Source organism: Chelonia mydas, chromosome 10 (assembly GCF_015237465.2).
Source record: "Chelonia mydas isolate rCheMyd1 chromosome 10, rCheMyd1.pri.v2, whole genome shotgun sequence".
NCBI classification, from domain to species: domain Eukaryota; kingdom Metazoa; phylum Chordata; order Testudines; family Cheloniidae; genus Chelonia; species Chelonia mydas.
Window position 1 is genome coordinate 4,608,345 of NC_051250.2, and position 25,662 is coordinate 4,634,006.

The 25,662-nt window shown below is 44.7% G+C and overlaps 1 protein-coding gene across 1 annotated transcript; it reads left to right on the forward strand.

Moving 5' to 3' along the window:
• The first annotated feature begins 216 nt into the window (after positions 1-216).
• MEIOB (meiosis specific with OB-fold) lies at positions 217-16,410 on the forward strand. Its single transcript, XM_007058567.3, has 13 exons — positions 217-285; positions 3,342-3,399; positions 5,153-5,284; positions 6,102-6,174; positions 8,232-8,427; positions 9,582-9,682; positions 10,769-10,821; positions 10,923-11,018; positions 12,489-12,590; positions 13,255-13,408; positions 13,843-14,026; positions 14,979-15,065; positions 16,016-16,410. Exons 1-13 carry the CDS (start codon positions 217-219, stop codon positions 16,124-16,126), a joined length of 1,416 nt encoding a protein of 471 aa, XP_007058629.1. The 3' UTR covers positions 16,127-16,410.
• Positions 16,411-25,662: the final 9,252 nt, after the last annotated feature.

The window sequence follows — 25,662 nt, forward strand, 5'->3', positions numbered from 1 at the left end:
ATACAAACATGGACAGTAAGAAAACTGTTAGTTCAGAAGCCCTGAAATGCATTTAAAACTTTTACAGAAGAGAGGTGCTGTTTACCAAACTTCTTTATGTCAAAATAAATTTCTTAAAGAAAATTACTTCTATTAACAATTTCAGTATGAATAGTTCAAAGTGATTTTGTTTTGACTTTTAGATTTAAATTCGTTTTCTCAAATTACAGATAAAGAATGGCCTACTCCATTTCAACCCAGAACTTTGTTGCGCTTTCAGATCTGCATCCAAATCTGGCTCGCCCTGTAAGTCTTAGCAACGTCGCACTTTTGTTCTCAAATGAAATTGTATCTGACTATATTATATTACTGCAAAATTATGTAATTGACATGTATTTAGAAACTCAGAGCGTCAGTGTAATTATTAGATATAAAGTACCGTACCTTCTTTGTGTACACACCAGGAAAATGAAAATTGCTGCTGTTCTTGTCGGTAGTGTGAGTACTACAGCTATAGATATTGACTGGGCAATTCATTATCTGGAAGTATCAGAGACCTCTTTGTATCGTTTTAAATGAATGGTGAATTAGTGATTACACATACAGAGTCAACTCTGTGTAGTCACAACACATCAGGGATGTGTGATATTCTCTGGCTACAAGTTATGGACACAGGGCCTGATCCTGCAACGTCTGCTCAAATAAGTAGTCCCACTGGGCAAATTCTGAAGTCCTTATTTATTCAGACAAAACTCTCACTGACATCAGTGGGAGTAAAGATTTCAAGATTATATACCCAATGGGTTTGTTTATTATTATTATTTCTTAATTATTTAAAACAAAAAATGGTCTAGACACTTAATAGATTATAAGAAGATAAGGACTCAGCCTCAGAATACATTAAGATACCATACAGAAAAAGGAAGGGGAATGAGGTGCAACAAAAAGCAATTTCACTAAGCAGTGAAATTTAGTACTGCTTGTTAGTTCTGTGATCCATGTTTAGATTTATTAATGTATATATCTATATTATATTTTCTATCATTTAACTGTTAACGCTTTGAGTGAGGACCAAGACACTGTATTCATGAGAGTAAAGCTTGCAAGATTAGGCCTATAATATACACTAGCATAACTGTCCTTTGCATTTTAGCTCATTGACTTTGTATTATCAAAATAGGAAATCCCAATGCATATATTTAATTTTCATTCTTTGCTTTTCAAGTTTAGATTTTAATATTCTGGGCTATATTGAAACAGAGTTGAAAACACATGGAATTTTCCAAGTACTTTTCCTGTTGCCACAGCTTTTCTATGGGAGAGGACAATTTAGTCCGGTGTTCTTGTCTATTTTAAATAATGAAAGCTGGGTAATCACAAAAGGAACTGAACCAGATGAGATATTTTTACACACACGTCAGTATTTTGTACTGACATTTTTCAACTTTTCATAAATTCTTCCTGTCCCAGCAAAATGCATTCAAGTCTTTGTCATTTGTCATGACTCACAAATAAATTGATCCACCAGCTCAGTTAAAACATATTCTCTTTTAAAAGCAAAATTGTAATTTTTGAGCGCAGCAGATTGTTTTCATCTGAGAAACGTCCGATTACTACAAATTAAACCTGACTCTCTAATTAGCTTTTGATGGGCGGATAATTTAAAAAACAATAAATCTATCAATACATGTTTAACATGTTAAGCTAATGAGTATGTATTTTAATTAGTTAAAATTAGTTTTTAGTTTACTGTAGTGTAATTTTATTTTGTTAGGAAAGGCTGAAATAAATTATACTGCAGGTTAAAGTTTTTAAGAAGACATTAAATCACTTGTTCAGATTCCAAGAACTAACTCCCTATTACCCAGCAATGACATACAGGATGTGTTGCAAGCTCATTTAATTGCCATCCAGCCTGGCTTAAAAAAACTAAACTATGTTATGTGGATTGATAGAAAACGCTTTATGAAAGAATGCGCTGAAGACCTCAAGGAAGTTTACACTGTATTAAACACATGCTTTTAATGAAATCCTTTAAATAACTATATAGGATAGGACAGTTACTGTGCTCCACCTAGTGATTGAAAGTAAACTATAAACATGGGCTTAGGTTCTGAGCAGACTTACACTGTGTACTTCCAGAAAAATAGGTGACTAGCATGAGGTTGTAAATTAGTGCAGAATTCAACCTATATTGACCACTAAATTGTTACATTTGCAAATACCAATTTACTGGGTTGTATATTCCATTTGTTGTTGGAACAACAAAATTGCAGAACATCCATTGAATGTAAGTGCAAGCGCTATGCAGAGATGTTGTCCATTTCAAAATGCAAATATAAATGATACATGCTCTGTGACCACTGGAATGGTCCTAGAGATCTAGTGGCAGTGTGTCAACTAGTGGGAACTAAACTGGTGATGCTAAGATTGCAGAAGTGGTAGGCAGCTTGAAGTTCTTCACTTTTTAGGCCCTTCACACCCTATCCTCTTCAATTTACCACCTCTCATCCACTATTGAGATGCTGACTCCTGGCTCCGGTCAGCCCACAATGCCAGGCTCCATTTCCCACTTGTTAAATTTTTCAAACAACCACCTTTGTGCTTTTTCCCATGCTGTCTTTCTCCCTTGGTAGGCACTCTGCATAACCATCTGCAAAGCTACCTCATAATCCTGCTTCCAAATCCTCCTTTTCTGTGATGCCCACAAAAAACTTGACCATGGTTAGGCTGCTTGTGTGCTGATACCACGGCTTACCATGCTGACCAATGTGGATTCTTTCCTTGTACTCCCCATTTGCCTGTATCTATCTGTTGTCTTTTTTTTATACTTGGATTGTAAATGCTTTAGGGCAGGGACCATTTTTTGTGTTTGTACAGCACCTAGCACAAGTGGGATCTTGGTCAATGACTGCTACAGTAATATAAATAACAATGAGGCTGAAAGCCACAGGGTGTCTCTCCATTGTGAATTTAAGCAGATCTTGGCCCAGTACATTTTGGGGAGCCATGTACCATGCCCACAACATAGTCCATCTATCCCTGCCTATCTGAGGGGAAGACTGCCAAAATTATAGACATTTTTAGGTAACCTTTTTTCTTCCCACAGCTTTTTACCCAGGCAAACGTTTTGGTCTCTTTTACCATTTTGTACTAGTTTCTACTTTTTTTCTTATAAAACCTGAATGTTTCTGCTTAAGCCATTAGTTGATATGGCACCGTGGAATAAATACATTAAAATGGTTATCAGTCAATAATACTGTATGTTTATTATCATCAGAGCATAACAGGTCCATGAAATCTAATTTATCATATGCACCTGTGTTTAATATTTGTATTCTATAATGTTTTTTGTTTTTCAGAGTATAATCGGTGTAGTTATTGGGAAAACAGATGTCAAAGGTTTTCCAGACCGAAAAAGTAGAGTTCTTCTTTTTTTAATTTCAGTTTCTCATGTGGTGTAACTTTGGCTTGTATGAGTAAAACAAAAAAATATTTAGTTTTCTTTGTGTTAAAAAAATAGAAAAGATCAAGCTTATTTTTTCGGAGACAGAAGGAACAGCATTAATTTGGCAAAAGTCTCATCAGTTTTGTTTTCCAAAACCCCAAAGCAGACGTGCTTGAGATCCATAGTTCCTAACCCCACCTCAGGGCATGGGGGGGATGATGCCAATTTTGGCCCCTTTCTAATTGAGAACATTCCAGAAATGTTGCTGTTTTTTATGTTAATTCTTTGTCTTAATAGAAGCGTCAAGGATGTATTTTGAAGAGTGAAGCAAATAGGGCTGTTTGGATCTCAATGGCACAGATTCATAGATTGCATACTTTTTAAATTGCATGAAAACAGTATTTTGTATGTAATTTATTGGAATTGAAAGGTACCAAACTGACAGCCCTGAAGAGTGAGGTTGTCTGTTTATCCAGAGAACAGGTATGGCACAGATATTGTTAGGAAATGCCTTCAGGGAGAGAGGATACTTCAGTCTCCCTGACATTCAATGCTCAGTCCTGCTGCTGGCACTCCCAAGGAGAAGAATCCTCTCTATAAAAGTATCTGCATAACTTTTAAACTCAGTGGTTCACAATACATACCAAGATATGTGTCCATGTAATTGTAATCAGAATTGTTCTTGCTGTGTGTGGATCACCATACAGTTTTTATTGAAAACTTACAAATAACAAATGTTACAGTGCAGCATGATCCAAAGACAGCTTCAGGGATGGGATTCTGTATTCAGCAAAGAAATTGCAGCCCGGCAGGAGGAGGGAGCGAAGGTGGCTTTTTGTCATCTTTGCTCCCTCCTGATACTGGACTGTTCCAAGTGCTGGAGAGGCTCCTGGTATAACTAAGTTACGGTGGCTTCTCCAGACTACCCTACGGGCTGCATTGCTGCCTGGAATCTCTGCAGAGCTTTGGCCCTGTCCTGCAATGAGTCCCTTCTGTCCCCAGGCATGTCGTCTTTGCAAGGGTTTGCAAACAGGTCCTCCAGAGGCAGCCTTAAGGCTGTTCACCTGATTGCCTGCCCTGGGGGAATCAGTGCTCCAGCTCATTTGAGCAGTGTAAAGGGGTTGGAGCAGAGGTGAGGATCTCAACCCATGAGGTTTTTTTGCCTCATAGCTACACTTCTTCATGCCAGTTTTACTCCTGGGGAGGTTGCTGTAAGCCAAATTCTCTTATCTGTTGACTGCTGTGGAGCTATACCAAACAGAAGTTAGCTCAATATGTTCTCTGTTTAGTGTTGCTTTATCATTTTGCACAGCTATATATTTTTTATAGTTGACTGATCTGAAATCTTTCTCTGATGTACACGTTACATTTTTGGTGCATATCTACTGAATTACACTCCTAAACGTGATGTTTCAGAATATAATACTCCATTAAAAGTTGGATGACAGGTGCTTTGCCAAAGTAGTGTGGGGAGACTTGCACAGCATCTGTTTGAACCATAGTATTTATTGGTGCCAGACAGCTCCCATTCATGAACACCAAATTTCATAATTAAAAAATCTACTGACCTCTAGTGGTATTTACCAAATTTCTGTACACTAACTTATTTAACACTTTTATTTAAAGTTATGGCAAAATCTGGTCAAGTATAATAATACTAATATCAGATTAAATTGACATGTTTTGATGCATATTTGACATTAAAAGCATTGTTTCTCTTTTTAGACATTGGATCCGAGAGATACACTTTCAGTTTTACCATTCGAGATTCACCAGCTTACTTTATAAATGTAAATTCTTGGGGCAGAGAGGAGTATGTTAGGTCACTTTCAGAAAGTTTTAGAGTAGGTGACTGTGGTGAGTTGGAGTTCACTCTTAACATATTTCTGTTTGAATATTTTTTCCTGTAAATCAGTGTTACGCATTTGCGGTTTTACTATATTTTCATCTGATGATTATGAGAACAATTTAATTGGAAACAAATTGTTCAGTTACATAAGTATAGAGGAAGAGGGAGTAAACTTTTAGAATTTAAAGTCAAAGCTACAACAGTTGTCAACAGCGCCCCTCGCACAGATATAAACGCTGAATATTGCCACTCAGAACCCATCCATAGTTAATGGATCCACATTTTAATATTGTGCTCAATTATTATTAATCATTAAAAGTGAATTGTGTGTTAAGATAATTTAGCATTTTTACTTACTTCTTTATGTCAGTTATAATTTTTTAAATGATTAGACACAACCCCTCCCCTCCACCAAAAAAATCCCCCACACAATCCGCTAAAAAAATCCCTACAGCTCCTGATTTATTTGTCCTGTGCCAACGTCTCTTGAAATCAGTAGAAAGAGTCCCATTGTCTTCAGTGGTCTTTGGATCAGGCCTATAGGGTGAAAAAAAGCCTGCACAAGGACTGTGCACCACTTTAGTTCCACATAAGCTATATTTTGAGGGCTTAAGTGAGACATGGTATATTGTCCTTGTGTGACCCCTCTGCACAGGTGAGAATTTCACTCTTAAAGCACTTTTAAAATATTTGTAATAACTGTCAATTTTTGCAATCTAACCTAGAACAAATAAACAATTGCCCAGATACATTTATCTGTATACATCTGTACTCTTCCTTTTAAAATAATTTAATATTACTTTTCAATGTTATATTTCATTTCAGTGACAATTGAAAATCCTTTAGTACAAACAAAGGAGCTAGAAAAGGAAGAAAAATTCAATCCCACAACTCCTAGGTAAATTTAAAGTAGACTTCCAGCTTCTTTTGTGGAATGATCATGATTAGTATTGTCTATAATTGTCAGACTACACAGTTATTATAAGGCAATTTCCCTTGGAAAATTGCAAGATTAATTTCATGCATCCATGCTTTCCTCCATACCCTACCACCACCGATTTAATGGCTGGGATACTTGACTGGACCTGTAAGGAGCTGGACAGCTTTGTCAAAAGTGGGTGTGTACTGGGGTAGTGAGTGCTCTGCTGCCCGTCGGCCATCTAGAGAGATTGGCTATTGCTTCCCCCAGTCATTTACTTAAACCATGGCCTAGGCGCTTTACAAGCCTCTTGTCTATTTTTAGCTGAACCCACCCCCTCTCCCTGTTGTTATGTTGTATAGGAACTATGTTTTTAGGTTGCTCTGGGTCTAACCGATCACCTGTTTAAGTGATCAGGAAGGAATTTTTTCCATCAGGGACACATTGGCTGTGGCCTGGTTTTTTTTTTTGTTTTGTTTTTTTTTTCTTTTGGTCCCTTCCTTCCTCATATTGTCCAGGAGACACAATTATGTTAAATAGGTGTAGAATTTAGGAATTTCATGTGAGGAACTTTATGAATGTTCGTCATCACAATTTATGGCCAGTATCCAGTGTGGATAAAAGGCCAAATGGCCAGCAACCAGAATATCAGAGATGTAGGATTTCGCTGGTGGATCCTAGGTCTGTGGGGAAAAAAGGGAGACCTGAAGTCCCTGCAGAATGGGGTCCCTCTTTGGGACCCTCTATCCTCTTTGCAGGGGGAAAGGTGAGAGGATTCAGAAGAGCAAGTTGAATCCTTGGGGTAGGCAGTGAAAAGTATACCCTGAGAGTTGTGAGCTTTATGGTAATTGCCCTATAAAACCCACACTGGACCCACTTCAAATGCCTGTTATGGGGAAACGGGGCAGATAGTGATGTTACATTTTAATAAAGTTGTGGCCTGCTGTTTAAAATGTATCCATGTGTCTGTCCTCATTCACTTGTGTGTCCCGAACAATATATAGTTATATGTTTTGCCAAACAGACTTACAAGAAAAATATATTTAGTCATGATGTGGACCTTTGGCTTTTGTAGTAATATAGTAAAGATCCTCAGTAGCTAAGCCTGACTTACGTTATGCCTGCAGTAAAGTATGTTGAAGTTAATTGAATTTATTCCAAGGATGACTGTGCCTCATTGTGTTTAATTAAACACTGAATAATTTTATGGAAAGATGTTTAATCCTGTCAGAATCCATTTGCATGTCTTTAGCTGGAAGACAGTTTAGTACAATATAGCATTATTTTTTAAAAATAGTTTACATGGTGTCACCATTATTTTGGTTTCAGTTAACTTTGTGAAAGGTATCTGAAATTTTGAGATGGCACAATGAGATTAACTAGCCCTGTAAGTCCTAACTCAGAGCTGAGTTTGTCACAGATGTTGAACAACTGAATCAAACCTTATCTACCCAAATTCCAGCATGGGATATCGATTGAGGGTTGTTTGTTTGAGAAGGAAAAGCAAGGACCTTTTCCTTTTCTCATATATTCTTCAGGCATTTGAATCTGTGGAGAGGGAACTCCTTTATCCTGGCTAATGTTGTTGCATTACTGGTATTTGTCCCAAAAAGTTTACAATCTAAGTACTATAGACATTGTCACTGAGCTGCTACCCTAACAGTATGTAATTTAACACTTTGTAAAGCACTTTTTAAATGTTTCATTACATGGAGTATATATCACAAAATAAAAACTACTTGTGAAGTGCTGAAAGAGTGCTGGATTTATGTTTTACACTGTTAATAATGCATGTTGACTTCTTGGTAGTAAATATCTATGAAGTGTAACATAATTATGTCGTTTTTGCTGAGGATGAAGAACTGACAAGTTGTTATCAAGATGTAACAATTTGCATTTCCTAACCTTTTATCATCCTCAGTAATAATCCTATTAAAAAAAAATCAGCTGACATAGTTCGCTATGAACTGATGTAACTTTTCACAGGATAGTGTACTGGTGATGTGTGAAACACTTTTTTTTTGTATTCAATTTAGCTGCTACAAATTATTGCTCAGTGAGACTCATTCAGTGGTCAAAATTTGTTGCTGCTATGAAGTGGACACCAAGCTGCTTTCCCTGTTGCATCTACCTGTAAAGGATCCTCACGATTACTATTCTCTGGGTGACATTGTTGCAAATGGGCAAAGCCTTGATGGAAGAATCATTAATGTGCTTGCCGCAGTGAAGTCGGTAAGTTAGAAGTGCTACAATAAAATGAAGAGGGTTTTTTTTTTTTTCTCTGCTGAAGCCCTGATTGATGTCAGTGTAGATTTAGATTTACAGGGTCATGGTTGCCTGAAGCAATTATTTTCTTTTGTCTTGGTCTGCAATCATATGGATTGAGTTAATACAAAGTAAGGGTAACAAGTGACATTATTTTTTAATATTCATAAGAAAATGAAACATAAGGATTGATGTATATAATATGTTGCTTTATCTGATACAAAAATACAAGGGGATAACTTATTTCAGTGTTCATATCATACATACAAGTCCACTTTTACAAAGTAAAAATTAGATTGTAAAATTAGTTAATAAATGTAATATTTAAGTTTTGGGATGCTAGGACTTCTTTGGGTTGTGTAAAGCTCGAATTGCAGGCACACACCAGCACATACTGTCGCTTAAAAGATCTACGTTGCAAATATAATATCAAGAGGTTTGAGAACACAAGGTACACCTGCATATTTGAGATCACAAAAGAGCCCCAGATATGTTCAGAAATTTATTGCAACTACTGTACTGATGGTCTGTCTATGAACACCAATCCTGCTTTTCTGAAATACATTCAAGTGTATATGCTAGGCCAAATCCTGGTACTTTCAGTAAGTAGGTTTTGTATAGGTGATTTCAGTGGAGATTTATGAGAATGGAAACCTCCCAAATCACACACTGTTTTGGGATCATCTCAGCACATGCATGAAGATATGCATATCTGGAAATCAACATTTTTTTCAAAGTAAACCAGAGTGTCCATGGATACCTTCACATATATAACTCATTCAGTTTTTATGAAATAAAACTGGGGGTTTTCTCTGGGGGTTAAAGACAACACTGTCAAACTCTGCTTCTTCACAGAACACACAGTCAACCTGTGAAACTTGTTGCCAGGGGATGTTGTGAAGGCCAAACTATAAGTGGGTTCAAAAAAGAATTAGATAAGTTCATGGAGGGTAGGCCATCAGTGGCTATTAGCTAAGACAGTCAGGGATGCAAACTCATTCTGTATTCTTGCCTGTTGTCATTTTTTATATATTTTAATCATTTTGACTCTTCCTTTCTAGCTTGATTCTTTTTAATTCTTCTATATATTTTAGGTGAATAGTAATATTTTTCTTTTCAAGGTTGGGGAGCCAAAGTACTTTACCACTTCAGACAAAAGGAAAGGTCAGAGGTGTGAAGTAAAGCTGTATGATGAAACAGAGTTGTCCTTTGCAATGATTTGGTAAATTATGTACTAAATCATTATTCAAATACACAAATTAAAGCCCGGGTAGATACAGAGAGAATAAATTGAATGTAGCAAATACTGCCATAATCTTGTAGTTAGTTAATTGAAATACATTATTAATTGGGTGGCCACTCTGATGAGGCAGCAGTATTTATTACATGGCAGCAGTATCCATTAAACAGTATTACATATAAAGGATATCTGATCGTGACCTTGGGTAGGTTATCTATTTCTAGGAGTTTCTGACAAACTTACAGCTCAAGAGTGTCAGAGTTAAACTGAGCTACAAATAAATTATGAAAGGTCATCAGTGATATGGAATAATAAAGAAACTGTTGCCAATCAGACCAATAGACATTTTATTTATGCAAAGAGATGTACTGTTTGCCCCCAAACATAGGTCTACCTTTGCATGAATGTACTTATATGTGCCTATCATCACATTCACAGGTAAACTGTTTTATAATTAAATCTCCTAGCAAATATCAAGTAAATATACTATTAGATATGCATTTATGCAGCACTTGCCATTTAAAAATAGCTGTAAGTGCAGTGCATTCCCTCCACAAACCAAACAGTTAAAAAGGGAATATAAAAGATGATAAAAGACTAAAGCAGAGTTAATAATGGGAAGTAGAGTTAGGGTAAAATGGGATTAAAATGAAAACAAACAGAGATAACATAGGAAAGTTTTGTAGTTATTTGGTGGGCTACATTTTCAAAATGTGCCCGTAGTTGTGTTTGCATAACCATTTGGGTGTACAGGTGATATAATTTGTACACCCAAAAGCATTTTTGCTTGTGCACATAGCATACAAATACAGGTTGTATAAACCCAGTAGTTTGCATATACAAATAATGGTATGCACACAGAAGTGTTCATGCACAATTAAAGGCTGGATTGGGGTCATTCTGACCATTTTAACCTATAATTAGATCTTTGTTTAATATTTTGGGGAAGGATGAGGGGAATAAATGCTCCTTAATGGTATAAAGGCTTACACCTACTATTTTTCATGTTTTGTCACCCATGTTCCCAATGCTTTTGCTATTAAATAAACAGAGGTTTTTTTTATTTAGTTGGGATAATGAATCTATCCAGCTTGCGCAGAGTTGGATGCCACGAGAAACAGGTATCCCTTTTCTATGTTTTTGTGAAAGATTTCTGCTGCTGTTTTTTATCTTTAGTGTGATACTTATTTAAAATAACAAAGAATTATGTTTTTGTGCCCAGTAATATTTGCATCAGAGCTGAGAATAAATTTTGACAAATTTAGGAACTGCATGACTGCAACTGTTATATCAAAAACCATTTTTACAACTAATCCAGGTAAGAGATTTTTAAAGCCCACATATTGTAGATAAATACTTCAAGAGAAAGTGTTAACTTTTTGGTTCAAATTTAGCTTGCATGAGAATTTAAAACAAATTTTGAAGGTTTAGCTAAAGAAAAATGTCACCACATACAATCACTAATTTCTGCCTCTCTCATCTATTGATGGTTTTTCTAGAACACCTAGTATTGTAGTATTTAGCACAACTGTCCAATCAGTAGTTAAAACTTAGCTGAGTCTCCTATTAAGCATTGTGACATGAATATTTTTTTTCTTCCTCTATTGGGTACGAAATGCAAACCCAGTAAAAATAACTTTTAGGATAATAGGTAGAGTTCATGGGTCAAATTCAGCCCTCAGATTCTCACATGCATCTCTGATTTCAGTGAGCAATGAATGTGAGCATATGAGTGCAGAATTTGGCCCAGCTTATTCATAATTTGTCTGTTTGCAGAGACATATGAAAATTTAATTTTAACTAAGAAAAGAATGGCCAGATCTAACACTAGCTGCCCACACAGTGAGTCATCTTCACCAGTTGGAAGCATTCTCTAAGGCTTTGTATCTCCTGTAAATAACATTGCGCTTGTTTTGTAAAATTAACAGTTGCATCGTTTCTGAGGGCCAGATGTTCTCATTCCATTGTGTGGGTGGGGTGGAAGGAGTGAACGTGTGAAGATCTGAGCTGAGTCAGTGTCTGTGCAGGAGAACGTCAGATCAGCAGCAGGGCTCCCAGTTAGTTCACTCGAGTCCATGGAAGACCCTTGTGTGAACATCATATGTTGGGGACTCTAGATTTTGGGGAGTGGAGAGAGGACAAAGTCAGACAAGAGCTGCTAAACACAGTTTACTTCCTTTTGAATGTGCCCCACAGTCTCTGGACATTTGGCACATATATAGATGCTTAGTTCCTTCACTGTGACAGGAACTCCATACAGAGGTGTAGCTATGGCAGGAGAGAGAATGGCAGTACAACTTTGGAGCTGCTCCTGATGCCAGGGAAAAGTGGGGTGCCTGGATGGTGCACAGGGGAATCTCTGTTGGGCAGATCTGTGTGGAAGGGTTGGGCCTGTTTTACTTTGACTCCCTGGCCTAAGTGGCCCTCCCACTCCTCCTAGGCCTTTGTCCTTGTGTTAGTGAGATAATATGGCATTGGTACTGCAGCATTTTGCTCATATTTTTAAGAGTATTTTTCCCCTCTTGCAGGAAGGGGCAATCCGGTGCCGAGTGAACAATAATTTCTGGTTTCTCTGCTGCACCTCCATCTACGCTTCCTTTGTGCATCCCATATATGTATTAATGGTTGGAGAATGAAAGAGAAAAGCATTGCTCTGCTCACTGCAGACTGATGTGGCTTTGCTGCTACCAGAATAAAAATAGCAATAATTTCAAAATTCAGACATTTTGCTTGTCATTTTTTGCAGGGGACATTTATTCATAGCTAATTTTTATTTTATATTTTCAAGACACACCAGAAGCGAATATTCTTTTCAACTTCATAAAAGAGAGTGCAGCAACGGGAGCTTTGGATGATATAACTGAGGCTCAGTTAAAAGAATCCATAAATTGTAAGCATTCCTCCAGATATTCCTTTGATTTAATGTAACTCGGTTGTGTAGTACTGTCATTTGCTTTTTGGGCCTGTTCCTGAAGCTTTTTTATAGCGGTAAAACTCACTGACTTCAATGGAAAATTTCGCCTGTTTAAGACTTTCAGGACCTGACCGTTACTGAGCTGTTTTACAAATTGTCTGACAATGTTGTGTACCTCAAATGTGGTTGGCTATGCCTACTTGCAAACAGTTTGACGGTACTATTCTTGGAAATGCACTGGCCTTGGGGCAAGAGACCTAAACGGAATAAATCTGAATAAATCAGAAAAAGAAAGGGCAAACTATTGCATATAAAATACCTATTTATTAATTTATTTAGAAAAGGAAGCTCACAATCAATTAAAACAGGACAAATTTTTATTTGAAAATGTTTTAGAGTAAAACTTATCATCTCTGGGTTGGAGCTCTTACTACTTAGGTATTTTCTTTATTGAATGTCTCACTTTTTTTAATGTTAATTATGAGCTTGATCCAAAACCTTAAGGTCAATGGGAGTCTCTGTTGATTTCAAATGTGCTTTAGATCAGGCCCAATATTCCTTTTTGAACTTAATCCTTTTTTTTTATTATTATTTAGTGGTGGTTTCTTGGACATATTTAACATTTTCCTTTCAACTTTAGTGCAGACTATAGTTGACATTTATACTGTGGAGCAGTTAAAGGTAAAAGCTTTGCAGAATGAGGGAAAGCCTGAACCAGTCTATGGCATTATTTACGCTTATATTTCTACATTGAACATTGATACAGATTCATCTAAAATTATACGAAACAGGTGGTAAGCAACTGTTTATATTTTAAATTTATATAAAAAAACCTTTGCCCTCCTCTCCTTTACCCCAACACAACTGAGATCAAACAATGTTTAGCCTAGTTCCAGGAAAGTAAAATGAAACTGCTCTGGGGGGGGGGGGGGGGGGGGGGGGGGCGGGATCTGGTCTCGTTAGAATGGAGGGTTTCAGAGGTAGTAGTTTGTCAGAGATTATTAGAGATAGGGCCTGCCCTCTCTGGCCTGTGGGGGGAGAGAGGAGAGTAAGGGCCAGTTTGTCTCTATATGAGTGTAAAAGATGAAGGACTCTGGCTGGAAGGAAGAGTCCATTGGAGGGGTGGGCTTGGAGGAAGGTCAGGTGGTCTGGGGAACAATTTCAGATTGACAATAAATAACTGTATACCTGTTGTAGTTGATACTTTGTCTTTTCCTGTTCCTTGCAGTTCAGGGTGCCACTATGTGGTCAATGAAATGTCAAACACATGCACTTTCTGCAGCGACAACTCTTCAGATGCTAAGTCTGTTTTTACCAGTTTTGATTTACTGGTTGATCTTACAGATCACACAGGCACTCTACGTTCATGTTACCTCTCAGATGTCGTAGCTGAGGAAACATTAAGCTGCACGGTAAATAACAGAAATCAGTTTCCCCTCCTTGATCTGATCTAATAGTGTGAAGTTCCAGCTGTGTGAAGCAAGCCAAAAATTACTACTATTGCCATATTATGTTTGTACTCCTTACACAGTAGAACCTCGGAGTTACGAACACCTCAGGAAAGGTTTGTAACTGAACAAAACGTTAGGATGGTTCTTTCAAACATTTATAACTGAAATTGACTTAAACAGCTTTGAAACTTTACTATGCAGAAGAAAAATGCTGCTTTCCCTTTATTTTTTAATAGTTTACATTTAACACAGTGCTGTACTGTATTAGTTTTTTTTTTTTTGTAAATCTCTGTTGCTGCCTGATTGTGTACTTCTGATTCCAAATAATGTGTGTGGTTGAATGGTCAGTTTTAACTCTGGTTCATAACTCTGAGATTCTACCGTATAGCTACTGCACCTGTCAAAGACTAGGAACTAACAAGTGCCTAGAAAGAAGGAATCCTGTTTAAATTTATTTAAGAATTCATAATGGTGCCCATTCTCTTAAAACCTTACTTTGATTAAAAGAGATTCAACAGAAAATCCCTATTTTTTCATTTTAAAAATTACTTTCCTGGAGACATAATTGATATTTCCATTAATCTGCCTCCCTGAACACTAAGCAGTTTATTCTAGTCAATATATCTGCGTATTTATAAAACATGCATCTCTGTGATATTTGATAGCTTTACAAGTTTATTAAAATGAACAGCTTATCTCTCTTTCCATCCGCCAGTCGGTGGGAAGCGTTTCTGTTTGCTCATTTTTTTTGGTGAGGTATGATTGTTGGAACATTAGACTGAAGAAATGAGTTTTACATTTTCCTTTGAGGGCATTAGGTTTGTGGTCATTCTAATATCTTCTGAAAGTGATTTTCACTCACATGTATATTTTTATGTGTTTCAGAAATAAGTGTGTTTGATCATTTCAATAGGTCCATGAGTTCCTCGCTCTGACAGAAGAGCAGAAGACAGCATTAAAATGGCACCTTCTTCTGGAACGAAGCAAAATTTATTTTAAAGTAAGTATGTTGTGTTTTCACTAAACAAGTAAACCAATTGTTAGGGTCAGTTAGAGAGAGGATTTTTTTAAAATTAAAATAAAATGATGAAAAACAGTTATAAGACAGTCACCTAGTGTACTTGTTGACCGTTAAACGGTGTATGAATTTATATGCACATAATTGTTTTAATTATTACAAGAAAATAAATGTCCTCACTATTGGGTTTTGACAGCAGGATGGCTATTTCTGTAGGCCTTACTCAGGCAAAATCTGAGTGAGGCCTGCAGGATCTGGCCGTTACTGACTAGGGCCCTGGTCTTGTAAAGAGTTATGCAAGTGCTTAACTGTAAACATTTTAGTACCATTGACTTAATTAGGACTACTCATGTGCATAAGCTCAAGCATGTGTATGTTTGACCAAGTTACATGTTTGATTATATCGTACAGTGTCTAGGATTGCGTAAATATTACCTTTCATATTTAATTATGTAAATTAAAACTTTTTTTAAAACAACAACAATATGGCTTTGCCTTTGGGGAAGGGAATATGATAGCATCTAGAGTCTCTAGCTATCTTGGGAATGGCAACAGTAATACAGACCCACGCGGCCGGAGAAGTGAATTGTTAAAACATTTGCTGCTTTGATGCAACATTCCTGATTTTTTTAAATCATATGCTTTACTGTGAACTGTACGGTACTCCCTTTTTTATAAAATTGCCTCTTATAGAGCTACTGTAATCTGGCTTCAAACTTTTCTTTAACATTCCTTAAACGCAACTCTTTATAACATATACCCCTCCTTAGCCCACGCAGTCTCTGGTTCCCATAAAATGGAAGCATTTATCTTTGATATTCATAGGCATATAAGCAAGATGCTTCATTTAGACGTGAGATATTGTATATAACTTTGAAAACAAGAAGTTTTGAAATGTTTTGCAGAAAAAATACAATTCTTTATTTTTACAGTTGGTTTTGTCACCCAGTTTGAGAACCGGATTGAGAGTGAATTTGCTTTCATGCAAACTAGCAGATCCTGTAGAGGCCAGTCAGAGCTTGTCAGGAAAAGGAAGAAAATAACATTGTTTGGCTTTTTAACAGCTGGAAGGATTTAAAAAGGTTGTACTGCGTTGAAACGACATTATTATAAAAAAAAATGTTTGAATCAATACTTGTATTTTGTTAAATGTATTTAGATTGGTAAAAGAGAAACAGGTTTATTACTGAACTTTACAAATGGGCCTATATCATCTTGATCTTTCTGTTTTATATTATTCTACTTAGAAAAGCTGATTTAGGGGTCATTTTAGGAAAAAAATCTGTCTGCCATCTAGATGCACTTTCTGTTGAATTAAGCCCCTTAAGTAGAGAGGGAAACAATTTTCATTCAGTTTATAATAAATTTTGAAAAATGCTCAAAGGAGTAATAAACAGTTGTTTAATCTAAGCTGCAAACATGTTTTTATTACAATATACCCCATAGGAAAGAAATTCTAAAACCATAATTCTTGATTTATTGCGGTAGATATGATCTGTGATCTTGTATAGCATGGGAGAGTAGTGATCACAATGCAGTAAAAACAGAATTCTGTCTAGCCAAAAATGATCTTCTGTGACTGCTGGCCCACTGAAGTTCTGTTTTTTCTAGCCAAAGAGGATAATCACTCCTTTTTGGGGAAAATCCCTGTAATTCTAAACTATAAAACACAATAGACCAGTGGTTCTCAACCAGGGGTACATGTAGAGGTCTTCCAGGGGGTACATCAACTCATCTAGATATTTGCCTAGTTTTATAATAGTCTACATAAAAAGCACTAGCGAAGTCAGTACAAACAAATTTCATACAATGACTTGTTTATACTGCACTATAGACTATACACTGAAGTGTAAGTACAATATTTATATTCCAATTGATTTATTTTATAATTACATGGTGTGACAAAGTTCCTGCTCTACCTTGGTGGGTCTTGCGCTTATTGGCAGATTTGCTCACCTTGGAGCTTCACGGCAGCCCTCAGCTTGGCCGTTTTTCTGAATTCACAGTCCAGGTCGACTTCTCCTGTGTCTGACCAGGAGTTGGGAGGTTTGCGGGGAACCCAGGCCCGCCCTCTACTCTGGGTTCCAGCCCAGGGCCCTGTGGAATGCAGCTGTCTAGAGTGCCTCCTGGAACAGCTGTGCGACAGCTACAACTCCCTGGGCTACTTCCCCATGGCCTCCTCCCAACACCTTCTTTATCCTCAGCATAGGACCTTCCTCCTGGTGTCTGATAATGCTCGTACACCTCAGTCCTCCAACAGTCCGCGTTCTCACTCTCAGCTCCTCTTGCTCCCAGCTCCTCACACACACCATAAACTGAAGTGAGCTCCTTTTTAAAACCCAGGTGCCCTGATTAGCCTGCCTTAATTGATTCTAGCAGCTTCTTGATTGGCTGCAGGTGTTCTAATCAGTCTGTCTTAATTGCCTCCAGAAGGTTCCTGATAGTTCTGGAACCTTCCCTGTTACGGGAGACGGAATCGTTTCTTCGCTCGCTCCTGAGCTATCTGCTTTCCTTTCCTTCCTAAAGCCCCCCGGCCCGGATTTTTCACACTTTTCCTTTCGCTTAGTTCCCCCCCCCGCGATTGGGCCGGACGCTTTGTTTTTTTGGTTTTGTTTTTTCCCGTTTTTCTGAGCTGCGTCAGTGGGCTGGCCGGTCACCAGCACCCCCCCCACGGCCTGCTTCTGGACTTTGCTTTTTGCTTAATTGAAACCCCCGGAGGAGGGGGGGAGGACTGCCGACCCGCTGTCCGGAGAGGGGAGTGGACGCCCCCAGACCCAGCCGTTTTGTTTTTTGCCTGACTTTTTCCTTATCATTACAACATTCCTAGCTGCCGAGAGCCTTGGGACAGAGCCAACAGCTGCAGCAGACGCCAGAGGCCGGAGAACTCGCCCAGGCAGCTATGAATCATCGTGGAGAGAGGCCGTAAGACTGAGGGATTTCTTTTGAATTATACCCTCGGAGGGGGGAGTTGACTGCGTTTCAGCTGCGTCGGTGGCGGCACAGGGGTGTAGCAGGGAGCTACCCCCAGATCCATCGGTGCCCCCAACCCCCCCACCACTACTACAACTGTCACGGCCCCCGCTGCTTCGTCCCTGCTGGCAATCTGCCATCTGCCTTCGGATCCAGCTGTTTGCTTTGGACTTTGCCTTTCGGACCGGGCATAACAACCAACCAAACGAGACTCTTTGGACAATTGTGGTGGGTCGTCCTCCCTCCACCCCTCCCCCCCGGATTGTTTATTCCATAGCCTACCCCTACTACCGGACCCCGATTTTTGCCCCCCCCCCCCCCTCCTTCCAGTGTCTCCCTGTCTCTCCCTGCTTACAATGGCAGAGAAGGAGGGACGCAAGGCCCTTCCAACGAAATTTGTTGTCCCTTCCCCGTCTACCCCCCTGCCCACCCCTCAAGATCTCCCCACCGCCTCCATTGTTAGAACCCCTGCCACCGCCCCCGCTGGGGCATCGGCAGTGGGAGGCACCGGGGCAATTACTACTGCTGCTTTGGTTCTTGCCCCATTAGATTCTAGGAACCCCCCCCCAGTTAGACGGAAAAGTCGGGGCGGGCCAAAAGGGAAGGGCCCCGCTAATGCCGCTGGGCCCTCCATGGCAGAGGCCGCCCCCACCACTGTGGCCTCGTCATCGATCGTGGCACCCCTCCCAGCTGTTCCCTCCACCAGCTCTGCGATCGTCCCTCCCCCGGCCCCCAGGACGTATGCCCGGGCGGCGGCAGGCTCCCCCGTGCCTGCCGCCTCCTCCTCTCGCCCACCCACTGCCTCCGCTACCATCACTAGCGACCGGGGCCCTCTTCCCGCCCTGACCAGGAAGCACGGTGTCCGTTGCCTCCTGGTGCCCGCCTCGCCCCACGTGGAGGCATACGTGCAGGCGTTGGCGAAGGTGGTAGGACCCATGGCCATTGTGGCGGCCTCCAAGATGTATGGGAAGGTCGTTTTCTTTCTGGCTTCGGAGACTGCCGCCCAGGAGGCAGTGGAGAAGGGCCTAGTGGTGGGGGGGGTGTTTATCCCCCTAGAACCGCTAGAAGATCTGGGCGTTCGCCTCGTCCTCACCTCCGTTCCTCCCTTTTTACCTAACATTGCCCTGTTGCCCGCTCTTTCTGCCCTGGGGAAACTCGTCTCTGTTATCAGCCCTCTCCCGTTAGGCTGCAAGGACCCCGCCCTCCGTCACGTCCTTTCGTTCCGCCGGCAAGTGCAGATCTCACTGCCGGCGGGGGTGCGTGACGGAGAGGCGCTCGAGGGGTCCTTCCTAGTCCCCTACCAGGGAGCCCGCTATAGGGTCTTTTATTCCACCGGAGAGGCCCGGTGCTACCTCTGCCGCTCGGCGGGGCATGTCCGTAGGGACTGCCCTTTGGCCCGGGGGAGAGGAGCACCCGAGACCCCCGAGACCCGGCAGGATGTCGGCCCCGTCGTTGCCGACACCCCTGGCCACCCGGCACCTGAAACCACCCCTCCTCCCGCTCGATCCAACGCTGCCCCCGTCCGGGCCCAAGAGGCACCTCTCCAACGACGCCCGGGCGACCACGGGAGTCCCGCTCTTGCTGTAACCACCTCGGCAGAGCCTCTGGAGGAGGGTGTGGCAAAGCTATTACCGGGTGCAGGAGAGGGCTCGCCCCAAGGAGAACCCCCCGCCCCTCCTGCTGCCTCACCGCTATCCCCCCGAACCCCTGAACCTTTGCCTCCGCGCCCCGCTCCGCCCCCTGCTACTCAACCCCCAGATGATGCTATGGAGGGCTGGACTGTAGTCCAGGGGAAGCGAGGCAAGCGGAGGGCTCGAGCTCCGCTGCATTCATCTGACGCGGAAGCCCCCCGGAAGACCAGGAAGGGAGGTACTGACCTTGAGCCCCCCGCTTCGGCCACGAGTGAGATTCATTCGCTGGTGTCGGGAGGCGCAGATAGACTGGCGTTGGAGGGAGGAATCCCCCCTCCGCGGGGGACCCTCCCCTCCGAAGCCCCGGAGGAAGCCCCTTCTAACGGGATACCACCTGAACTCCCTACGAACCCCGACGTGACCGTTGAGGCGGGCCCTAGCGGAGAGGCCCCCGGGGTAGTGGGAGTCGGCCTCTCCTCTGTGTATGCAGAGATTGAGGCCCTAGATTTGACCCCGGTCACCCAGGGAGGGGATGATTTACTGCCGGCCGGCCTCGATTTAGGCAATCTCACCCCAGGCCCCCTTTCCCCATGTTCTCTCCCCCTGACTGCCTTTCCGGGTGAGCACCCCACGGAAAGTGGTTTACCACCTGATGCCATGGCTGCCACGACCACCCCGGAGCCAGCACCTAGCATTACTCGGAGCCCCCTCCCTTGCCCCTTAACCCCCGACCCTGCTCAGGAGGCACCTTCTTTTTGCTGCTTGCCTCCTGAAGCCCAGGGCCTTACCTCTGCCCCTGCCCCCACCCCTGTCCCGGTTCAATTTCCCTCCTCCTGCAAGGCTACTGCCGCCCCTGGGGTTATTTCTTTTCCGCCTTTTGCAGATTCCCCCCAGGGAGCAGTCTTTACGTTTTCTAGTTGCGACTCATCAGGAGTTGCGCTTTTCCCCCTGCCATCCCCGTCCACCCCAAGGCACGAGATGGATCTAATAAGCCCAGCCTGTCAGACGCCCCGTCGGCGGTCCGCACCCTGCCTACCCGCCTTAGCGGACCTCGAGGCTGTATTAAGAATCCCATCGGGGAGTACCCCGGAAACCGTAACCCCACCCCCCCATGAGCTGCGGCATGCACTACGGAAGTTCTTAGAACACACCCGTGGTGCCCGCAATAGGGCACAGCTGGCTCTCCAGCGATGGGGGGACTTTGATCAACTCTTTCAGGCCGCAAGGGCCCTTATGAAGGAGGGCAGAGGGCAAGGGAAGCGCGGTGCCGCGGCCTACGAGCGGGCCCGCAGCTTCCGGAGAGATCTACTTACTTACGGGATGGGACACGGGTTGCTACGCGACCCGCCGGGAGCCATGAGTACCCCCACCAATGAGAACTCCCCACCCCCCCAGCCCTCCGCATGACACCTCTCACTATTGTAACCCTGAATACCAGGGGCTGTAGGATGGCTCTCCGCAGGTCCCAGGTGCTCTCCTACCTTCGGGAGGGGAGGTACTCTGTGGTTTTCCTGCAGGAGACCCACACGGACCCAGCCGCCGAGGATAGGTGGCGGCTGGAGTGGGGGGACGGGGTATACTTCAGCCACTGCACAACTTGGCAAGCTGGAGTGGCGACCCTGTTCTCCCCCGCCCTGCGGCCCGAGGTGCTAGGGGTCACTGAGGTTGTACTGGGCCACTTGTTGCACCTCCGAGTTCGTTTAGAGGGGCTCGTGGTCAATCTTGTTAATATCTATGCCCCGCAAGTGAGTTCACAGCGGCCACAATTCTACCAGCAGGTGTCCGATTTTCTTGGCACCCTAGACTCGCACGAGTGCCTGATCCTGGGAGGGGACTTTAACACCACCCTCGAGGAACGGGACCGCTCGGGGGCCGAGCCGAGCCCGGCCGCCGCGACCATTCTCCGAGACATAGTCGACTATCACTCCCTAGTGGACGTCTGGCGTGACCATCACCCAGATGACACTTCCACGTTTACTTTTGTCCGGGTGGAGGCCCATCGGTCACACCGCTCTCGGTTAGACCGTATTTACCTATCCCGTTTCCACCTTTCACAGGCCCACTCCTCCACCGTTCGGCCGGCCCCTTTTTCCGACCATCATTTAGTTACCGTCACGGTCTCCCTCCGTGCAGAGGGACCGGGGCCGGCTTACTGGCACTTTAATAACAGCCTGCTGGAGGACGAGAGCTTTGTGATGTCCTTCCGGGTGTTTTGGCTGGCCTGGCGGGAGCAGTGGCGTGCCTTTCCCTCGGTGAGGCGCTGGTGGGATCTAGGGAAGGTACGCGCCAAGCTCTTCTGCCGCAACTACACTCGGGGCACCAGCCGACGGAGAAATGCAGCGATAGAGCAGTTGGAACGAGAGGTCTTAGAGCTGGAGAGGCGCCTGGCCGCCAGCCCCGGGGACCCGTCCCTCTGCGGAGCGTGCCGGGAGAAGCGGGAGGAACTTCGAGCCCTCGAGGACCACCGGGCCCGAGGTGCCTTTGTCCGGTCCCGCATCCGCCTCCTTCGGGAGATGGATCGCGGCTCCCGCTTCTTCTATGCCCTGGAGAAAACGAGGGGGGCCAAAAAACACGTCACCTGCCTTCTAGCGGAAGACGGCACCCCCCTCACGGATCCGGAGGAGATGTGTGGGAGGGCCCGTGACTTCTACGCAAGCCTTTTCTCCCCGGATCCGACCGATCCCGACGCTTGCGGGGTGCTCTGGGAGGAACTCCCCACGGTCAGCGTGGGCGACCGAGACCGGCTAGAGCTGCCTCTCACCCTGGCCGAGTTCTCGGAAGCCCTCCGCCGCATGCCCACCAATAAATCTCCGGGCATGGACGGGCTGACCGTGGAGTTTTACCGCGCGTTCTGGGACATCCTCGGCCCAGACCTAGTCACTGTCTGGGCGGAGTCTTTGCAGGACGGGGTCCTCCCTCTGTCGTGCAGGCGAGCGGTGCTCGCCTTGCTGCCGAAGAAGGGGGACCTTCGCGACTTACGAAACTGGCGTCCCCTCTCACTCCTTAGCACGGATTACAAAATCGTAGCGAAAGCAATTTCGCTGCGGCTAGGGTCCGTGATGGCGGCCGTGATCCACCCAGACCAGACCTATACTGTCCCAGGTCGCTGCATTTTTGACAACCTCTTTCTAGTCCGAGACCTTTTGGAACTCGGGCGGAGAGACGGTCTGTCGTTCGCCCTCCTGTCTCTCGATCAGGAGAAGGCGTTCGATAGAGTAGATCATGGGTACCTCCGGAGCACCCTGCGGGCGTTTGGATTCGGACCTCAGTTTGTGAGTTTTCTCCGGGTGCTGTACGCCTCCGCGGAGTGTTTGGTTAGGCTCAACTGGACCCTGACCGAACCGGTCAGCTTCGGGCGAGGGGTGCGGCAGGGGTGCCCCCTCTCAGGCCAGCTGTACGCTCTGGCGATCGAGCCTTTCCTCTGTCTCCTCCGCAGGAGGTTGACGGGGTTGGTGCTGCGGGAGCCGGAGCTGCGGCTGGTCCTGTCGGCGTACGCCGATGACGTCCTCCTCGTGGTCCAGGACCCGGGCGACTTGGCGCGAGTGGAGGCATGCCAAGCCATCTATTCAGCAGCTTCCTCCGCCCGAGTCAACTGGGTCAAGAGCTCTGGCCTGGCGGTGGGGGGCTGGCGGCAGGTAAGCTCCCTCCCACCCGCGCTTCAGACCATCCGGTGGAGTGCCGGCCCTCTGCTCTATCTCGGCGTTTACCTTTCTGCCACGCACCCTTCTCCGCCGGAGAACTGGCAAAATTTGGAAGGCGGCGTGATTGAGCGGATCAGGAAATGGACGAGGCTACTCCAATGTCTCTCCCTTCGGGGGAGAGCACTGGTGCTTAACCAACTAGTCCTGTCCACGCTCTGGTACCGGCTCAACACCCTAGCCCCGGCCCCGGGTTTCCTGTCCCACCTCCGGAGATTGATTCTGGAGTTCTTTTGGTCAGGATTGCACTGGGCCCCTGTTGGAGTTCTTCATTTGCCCCTGAAGGAAGGAGGGCAGGGCCTGAAGTGTCTGTACACTCAGGTCCGCGTTTTCCGCCTCCGGGCCCTTCAGAGGCTCCTTTATAGTGCAGGTAGTTCGACGTGGAGCATATTGGCGCATGCCTTCCTACGCCGCTTCCATGGGCTCCGATATGACCGGCAGCTCTTTTATCTTTGTCCGAGAGGTTTTCCGCGAGACCTCTCCGGGCTGCCGGATTTCTACCAGGACCTCCTCCGGACCTGGAAACTGTTTTCAACGACCAGGTCCGTGGCGGCCATCGTGGGGGCAGATCTCCTCGCGGAGCCCCTGCTACACAACCCCCAACTTCGTGTGCAGGCGGCGGAGTCCCGCACGGTGCGCCAGAGGTTGGTCCTGGCGGGAGTTACAAGGGTCGGGGACCTCCTGGACTACGACCGGGGAGACTGGCTGGATCCCCTGACGCTCGCTCGACGCATGGGGCTCTCCAGCCTTCGCACCCCCCGGCGCGTGCTTCAGGAGGTGGAGGCCGCTTTGACCCCCGCCGCTCGGGCTTATGTCAGCCGAGCCTTGCGCGAGGGCGCACCCCGCCCATCCCTTACCCCAGGCCCGCCGGACCTTTCCATCGGGCCCCTACCCTGCCGATCCCAATACACCCCTCATCCTTTCACTGCAAGCCGGCTGCATGAACTGCAGCCGGTCGGTTTTCAAGTTGCACCACGGCAATATTTATATACACTCACGCTTCATACCCTTCACGCCCGCACCCTGGTGTCCCGCCCCGATACAAAGTGGCGAGATCTCCTACCACCTTTGGAGGGTGAGCAACCTCGGTGGGCCAGCCTGTACTCCACCTTGGTCCCGAGGCCCGTCGGGGACATCAGTTGGCGGCTCCTTCACGGGGCTGTGAGCACGGGCGTGTTTTTGACACGTTTTACCTCCATTCCGGAGACTTGCCCCTTCTGTAATGTGAGGGAAACCCTGGCGCACGTCTATTTAGAGTGTGCCAGATTGCAGCCTCTTTTTCGGCTCCTCACAAATATTCTTTTGCGCTTTTGGCTTCATTTCTCCCCTCACCTCTTTATCTATACACTCCCCATCCGTGGCCCCACCAAGTCGCGGGATCTCCTGGTTAACCTCCTCCTAGCCTTGGCTAAAACAGCCATTTATAAGACCAGAGAGCGGAGGTTGGCTCATGAGGCGTCCTGCGATTGTAGGGCCATTTTCCGATCCTCAGTACATTCACACATCCGGGCGGAGTTCCTCTGGGCGGCGTCCACCGGCTCCCTTGACACCTTCGAGGAGCGGTGGGCGCTGTCCGAGGTTCTCTGCTCGGTGACCCCGTCCGGCTCCCTCCGTCTGACCCTCTGATTGAGGGATGGAGTGAGAGACGCCGGCCACAGCCGTTAGCTGCTGTGAATACCATCATTATTGTCATCTAGGAGGGGTCTTATAATACATGGGTGTACCCCCCTCCCTCCCAACCACCCACCCCGCAGCCGTGCCCATCTTGTCGGGCACTCTCAGGAGAGGGAGGGTCGGTGACCCTGGGCGCGGCACTAGGTAACTCGAGGGGGTGGAAGACCACGAGTGTCGAGGAAGCCCCCCCGCTCTAGGCCACCAGGTAACTCAGGAGGGTGGAAGACCACGAGTGTCAAGGAAGCCCCCCCGCTCTGGGCCTGGGCTAACCTGAACACCTCTCCCTCCTGAAAGCTGTTGTGTTATACCTTCTGATTGCGTTGTTTTGTTGCTAAGTTTTTCTTTATTTTTTTTGTAATCTCTGTAACTGTTACAAATAAACTTCTTTTCTGCTTCAAAAAAAAAAAAAAAAAAAAAAAAAAAAACCTTCCCTGTTACCTTACCCAGGGGAAAAGGACCTACTTAGCCTGCTCTCCTGCTGCTGCCCTCTGGCCTGGGCTTTCCTTGCTTTTTGCCCCTGCTTTCAGCTTCCCCCCCCCCGACTGGGCCAGACGCTCTCCCCCCTTTCTTTTCTTGTTTTTTTTTTTCCTTCTCTGCTGTTGCTAG